The 6,671-nt window shown below is 43.5% G+C and overlaps 1 protein-coding gene across 2 annotated transcripts; it reads left to right on the forward strand.

The window, feature by feature from the left end:
- Window positions 1-149: 149 nt before the first annotated feature.
- Window positions 150-6,550, forward strand: msto1 (misato mitochondrial distribution and morphology regulator 1). 2 transcript variants are annotated; one of them, XM_031840509.1, is made up of 13 exons: window positions 150-908; window positions 1,131-1,200; window positions 1,318-1,393; window positions 1,719-1,776; window positions 1,890-2,040; window positions 2,883-2,997; window positions 3,120-3,254; window positions 3,358-3,510; window positions 3,897-4,028; window positions 4,105-4,289; window positions 5,109-5,213; window positions 5,409-5,521; window positions 5,607-6,550. In XM_031840509.1, the coding sequence occupies exons 1-13, from the start codon at window positions 773-775 to the stop codon at window positions 5,852-5,854; spliced, it is 1,677 nt and encodes a 558-aa protein (XP_031696369.1). In that variant the 5' UTR covers window positions 150-772; the 3' UTR covers window positions 5,855-6,550. The 2 variants fall into 2 exon arrangements, with proteins under 2 accessions (XP_031696369.1, XP_031696368.1); XM_031840508.1 differs by having other exon boundaries at window positions 1,887-2,040; window positions 5,607-6,549.
- The last annotated feature ends 121 nt before the right edge of the window (window positions 6,551-6,671 follow it).

Genomic DNA, 6,671 nt, shown 5'->3' on the forward strand with positions numbered 1-6,671 from the left:
TCTGTGGTTGATAGCTTGTTGTATACAGTCTGTGGTTGATAGCTTTTGTATACAGTCTGTGGTTGATGGCTTGTTGTATACAGTCTGTGGTTGATACTCTACTACACCTCAGAGGGAAATATCGTACTTATTTACTGCACTACATTTCTCTGACAACTTTAGTTACTTTTCAGATTAAAACTCTTTTATACGTTTCCTGTCTAGTGAAAACCATGTATATCCACATTTGTTTATTTTTTCTGATAAACTGAAATATGAATTGTTCCTTCATGGGTTGAGAAAATGATCTTTCTTCTTAAGCCAAATACACTATCTAATAAAAAGCCTCTTGGACCAGCTGGAAGAAGTTGCATCTTCACAAAAACAACACTGTTTTTCTGAGCTCACGATAAAAAGAGTATGATGATGTTATCATAAATTAAACTACCCAACTTTATATAAAGGACTTAAAAACATCTACAGCAGTAAAATACAACATACATATGAAGTCAGCAGTAATATTGATACAGTGGCATCATATACAGTACAATACTGACAGGTAACAATACTTTACTGCACACTGAATACCTACATACTTTTACTTTCTGAATCCAGGACTTTTACTTGCATTGGAGTATTTTCACAGTTTGGTATGAGTGTTTATTCTCAAGTAAAGGGTCTAAAAACTAAATCATTATGTAAATGGACCTATTGTGGTGTTTAAATAAAGATAATAATACACATTTTACCATCTCAGTCTGTGACGGGTAACTGACGACGGGCTTGTGTTTGCATGCAGGATGCGTCTTTATCGTACGATCCAGAGACGCCACCGAGTGAGATCCAGAGTGACGTCCTGTTTCGTGAAGGACAGACTCCGGGCGGACATGTCACCCACACACCTCGCCTCATCGCCATGGATCTCAAAGGTAACGTCTTCCTATCGCACGCTTTTTTAAATTAATACTGAAAACATCTGCTTTGCTGGAGCAGCTTTATATTTCTGTTCTGATTTAAATGTACGTTGTGTGTACTAGTTTAATCACATAATTAACGGTTTTGTTTCTTAGTTGGATACAGGTCTGTACAGGAACTAGTGACGCCTGCTCAGCTGAATCACCTGTCTCTTTCTCTCTCTCGCCCCGTAACAGGAAGTCTCCGGACTCTACGGCAGGAGGGAAGTCTGTATGACGCCAGCAACGACACCTCCCCTGCCACGTGGTAAAGAACAGTCTCTGCATGCGCATGTGTTTACACATTTAAGGGCCCGACAGACTTCTGTTTGGACAATTCTTCGTCTTTTTTTTTTATGTTACAAAAATGAGCTCCATCCTGCAGGGAGGGAAGCCTCATGATGCACAAAGAAAGTCCAGCTGAGAAGAACTCCTTTCTCGAAGACCTGGAAAAGCTGGATGTGAGTATCTGCGGTGGAAACGACACGTACGATTCTCCTTCACAATATTGACTTGACACAGTGATGCCAAGACATTTATAATAATGGTGGTCTATACATCTGAAGAAGTATCTTGATCTAGTATGAATTGATGAATTGATTGTACATTTGTGTACAAAGGTGTCCGTCTGTTTACCTTTTTTACCAGCTTGATAGCATCCACACTGCTTATAGAAATGCACATCATGTTTGCTTTTGTTTGTTCTTTTTTAATTCTACAGTAGAGGCGTAGTGTTGCAGCTTCATACAAACAGTTAACCTGACAGCTTTGTTTTCTTGTCTCCAGAAAGGGGAGGTCCTTGCTGAAGATAGTTTTTACTCCAGTCCCCTGCGTCAGCGCTCAGGTGAGAAAACCCTTAAAGGAAACCTTCTTTAAAAACTCTGCACGACATACTCAAGATTTAGTGTCACTCGGCAGCGACCATTCTAGACACTCCCCCCCCCCCCCCCCCAGCAGGTGCAGTGAGTGTGGAAACCGTGAACAGCCAGCTAGCTCGGGTCCAAAAGGGCTACCGCCTGGAGGGCAGCGTGAAGGTGTGGTCCGACTTCCTCAGGATCCACCTGCACCCTCGCACCGTCTCCGTCATCCACCAGTACAACCATGACGGGTAAGGTGCCACGTCGCACTTCCTGCACTGTGTTTCGCCGAAATGAGGTGAATTTAATTTCCCTAAAAACTCAGGTGGTGCCAAAGACCAGCCGGTGCAGGAACTGCTTTTCTCCAGTAGATGTCAGGCGTTACACAGATGTGGGCTTTAATCACAGACTGCTCTCTGCAGGCTCAATCTAAAGGATTCAAGGATCATTTATTGTCATTATGCAACACAGGGTTGCTCAGTTTTAACCCATTTGTAACACCACTAAACGCATGACAACAAAAACAGTAGTACATTCCCGTAGTGCATTGTTTTAATTAGAATGTAAACAGCAGCAAGAAAAAGATTCTCTGGTCAGATAATATGGCCGACATCTTCACATTAAAACTTCAACATGAGGAGAAACATTGTCCTGCTGTCAGCCCGTCAGGTGCAGCTTGATCCTGGACCACAATGGATCCAGGTCTATGTGACGATGTGGGCTGCACAGTCACCGACCTCCCGCTGCTTTCATCCATCTTATTTTTCTGCGACAGGGCGTCAGACAGCCAGGAGCATGCTGGGTAGTGGAGGTCCTAGCTGGGTTAGCTTAGCTTCCATCTCGGCTCTCCTCCCTGGGTCCGTTCGGTGGCGTTTGGTCTGGCTGGTTGGTCGGCCGTGATCGTCGCAATGTCCGCTGCACTTAATCCCCACGCTTCCTTTTCAGATGTTGATGAATGTATTCTGTCATATTCCATTAGTGATAATCACTAAAACAAATAAAGACAAAAATGCTGCCACAGCATAGCCATCTTAAAAGCTTGTTGTTCTTCCCTCCTGCACCCCAAACAGTGATGTCTCTTATGTGTGTGCAGGGAGGCTCATCGTCTGGAGGCCTTTGGCCAGGGAGATGCTCTCCTGCAGGGCTCGGTGCTCGAGCAGCTGGAGGACAAACTTCACTTCTTTGTAGAGGAGTGCGATTACCTTCAGGTAAGACTCTTTTTTTTATTTGACTGTACTGTATTATATTAAATAGATATTTCAGGTTAAACTTCCCAAACGCTATTCCGTTAAAACGTTGCTGATATATTTCGTGCTGTTTTTCATCTCAGGGTTTCCAGGTCTTCTGTGACCTGGCCGATGGCTTCGCCGGCCTTGGGTCGAAGGTCACGGAGATGCTGCAGGACTCTTACGGCGGAAGAGGTATCCTAACCTGGGGGATGGCGCCCGTCAGTCACCCCAATACAGTGAGTCACGGAACTCCAGCCGACTCTGGCTAAGAGGGTGCGTGACAGCAGATGTTTTGTGAATGGGCCTCTGAACTCACTGTGTTCTTTCCCGCTCACGCAGACTCCGATGAAGGAGCTCTACCACGTGTTGAACTGCGCGCTGGGGACGGTCAACATGGCCGCCCACAGCTCCTTCTTCTGCCCGTTGACCCTGCGTGGCGGACTGGGCAGACGGCCCTCAGCTCCCGTAGCATTCCCCCACCTAAATTATGATGTGAGCCTTTGATTGATTTATTTTTTTTAAATCATTTATTTGTTATTATTAGACTTTTAAAGATATGTTTAATGGAAGTTTAACTGGGTCAGATTTGATATTTTTAAGAGCTTTTCAATGCCTTATTTTGACATATTTAATTGACTTTGATTGAACACATAAATTAAATTGAGAGAAACATGGTGATGATGAATGAAAATAAAAAGAACTAGCACAACACCCAACCACACGATTAGTCTTTGAATTAAATGTCTTTTTAAGACTGCGATCTAAGGTCCTGTTAAGACTCTGAGACACTCTTCCTGTATGTGCGTGTGTGCATGAATATATATCTGATCTCATCGGTGTCTAACGGTCCCATGTGTCTCCTGTCTTTCCCGCCTCAGCCCTCTCTGTGGTACCACTCCAGCTCTGTTCTGGCTCTGGCCCTCGATGCCCTCACTTTGCCTTACAGGCTGAAGAACAACAGCTCTCCCATGTGGCAGGTGGCGGACTCGCTGGCCGTGTCTGGCAGAAAGGTGACCTCCTGCTGCTGGATTTGACCCACTGTTTGTTTTGAAGCCTCTGGGCTCACGGTGTGATTTGAAACCTTAGGTGGTTGCCGCTTATGGCGCCGTCCCCTTTCCCATGATGCACGGCGGCACTCTCCCCGACGCCCTGAGCGCCTGCGCGGACAAGTTGCCCTGGAAACCTCTATCGGCCTGCATGGAACTCGGCGACGGCCGTTGCTATGGCCAGTGGGCGACACTCAAAGGGTTCGAGGGCCAGAGACTCACCAGGTGAGACGTTCATGAACACGTTAACAATGAACCACACGTTACAATCTTGCTTTTATTTACTCCACCCTTTTCTAAATATTTATTTAATGTTCATTTAGTTTTTTGTTTTTATGGTTGTTATATCTTAACATTGATTTTTTTACCACTATCAACTTTATTACTAGTTGTATATTTTGTATCTCTATTGTTGTGGATTTTTTGAATTTTATTGTTTTGTGTTCTTGTCGAGCACTTTAAGCATCTTTTTATGTTATGGGTGCTATGTAAATAAATCTTATTGTTATTATATAACTTTATTGATATATCAAGTCAAGACAAGCTGGGTAGACCAGTTTAAGCGTCTCATTCATATCTGCACACCATAACTTTCTACATCGACTTTCAATGAAAAAAGACAGATATTAGTTGTGGAAGATTCCCTTTACGTGTAAAAAGATTATAGTTTTATTTCTTACATTTAAAAAAAAAATTTTTAGATGTTTGTCACTTTTCCTTTAATATTTTGGCTTTATACTTAAAAATTGAATTGATGAAAATGATGAGTCAGATTTATAGCCACGTTTGTGCTAAAAAAGATAAGAGCATGAGCGGTAAGGACGGTTTGAAAAGTGCTTAACAACGTAGAGTTTACATGTATAGAAAGTGTACAAAAATAAATGAACTAACCATAAAGTCAGGTAACAAAAATACAAAAAAAACACATTGAGTCAACAGGATTACAAATGAAGATAGTCAGAGGAAAATGAGTTGTAGAAAGATGCAGACATCAAACCTGATATGACCTTTTACTGTGTCGCTGAACTCTTTTACATCCACCAGCTCTCTGCCTCCAGGGACTCAGCCAGCCACTCCTCTGCACGGCCTCCACAGCGGGGAGGACGTCCTGGCGTCCTACATACAATCTTTCTATCCTACGTCTCCTCTGTGAGTCCCCACCCCGTCACATGCTGCCAACCAACCAATCATTTTACTCGTTTATATATATATATATATATATATATGTATGTATGTATGTATGTGTGTGTGTGTGTGTGTGTGTGTGTGTGTGTGTGTATATATATGTATATATATGTGTATGTATTTTAACCCAACCCTGCTCCCTCTATCTCGTCTCTTCAGGGGTCTACAGTTGGTGTCTACACCCAGTGCGCTTACGCCACCGTTCCCTCAGATATTCAGTCAGTCGCTCAGCGCTCAGGGCTTCCTGCAGAGCCAGACTCCTCCGCCTGGCTGTGAGTGTATTTCTATTTCGCTCTGTTTGTACCTTAAAACAAACGTTTTTTGTTTTTTTTAAATAAATGAATCCCATCTCTGCAGCTCGGGGCCCCGCGGTCTCCTCCGCGCCCGTCATGACGTCCCTCCAGTCGGGTCCCGTTCTCGGCTCGTGGCTGTCCGAGCTGCATCGCGGCGCCATTGCCCTGGACATCCGCCGCGTGGCCCCCAGCTTCCTCTCCCAGGGGCCCGAAATGGGCGACTACAAGGAGGCACTGGAGGAGCTGCGCCTGCTGGGCCTGTGTTACCGCGATGAGATGACACACTCCTCCTCAGAAAATGATGACGACTGACAGTCTTATGGATCGATCTGGATAGACTGCCGACCTGTCTGGCATCAGCATGCATGCACTCAGACAGAGAGCGATGAAGAGGAGCTGTGCCTCCGCTTTGTGAAGGACCAGGACTGAATGACATGCTAACAGATGAGGGAATATTAAGTTAGACCTCTACATGTGTTGAGCTCTGTGAGGGGATGGATGTAGCATCCTGTGTATCCATCTGGACTGTGGTTCCTCAGATGACTGTTTATCTATTTTATACGAATAATATGCTATAAAATGGCTGCATTTAAATCGAGATGTTCGTCTCACCTTTGTTTTGGCCACTGGTTGCTCCGACCATGAATTCAAATAAGAGTTTATAGCACACGTTTGTAAATCCACGGTTATCCTACCAAACACACATGGAAGATCTGTTTTTACTGGAGGACGCCATCCAATCAGGCGCTCCGATGACAATTTACATCATGTAGATGCAGAAAACATGACTTTGGCTTACGGGTGCTCAGATTTATGGGCCAATATTCGTTCTAGTTTGGTTGGTCTGCATAAAGGCTGATCAGATGACTCATTTCTGAAATTCATTTTCAATACTCGTTTGCCTGCTTTATAAGTCGCTCTGGGAGCGACACAGCTGGCCCTGCACCACGGAGCTCAATAGGTTAGGGTATATATCATCTATAGATATATATAATATCATCTATAGATATATATAATATCATCTATAGATATATATAATATCATCTATAGATATATATATCATCGATATATATATATCATCGATATATATATATCTATATATGATATATATATATATCTATATATGATA

The sequence above is a fragment of the Anarrhichthys ocellatus genome, unplaced genomic scaffold (genome assembly GCF_004355925.1).
Source record: "Anarrhichthys ocellatus isolate YVR2014 unplaced genomic scaffold, GSC_Weel_1.0 scaffold2877, whole genome shotgun sequence".
In the NCBI taxonomy this organism is placed as follows: Eukaryota; Metazoa; Chordata; class Actinopteri; order Perciformes; family Anarhichadidae; genus Anarrhichthys; species Anarrhichthys ocellatus.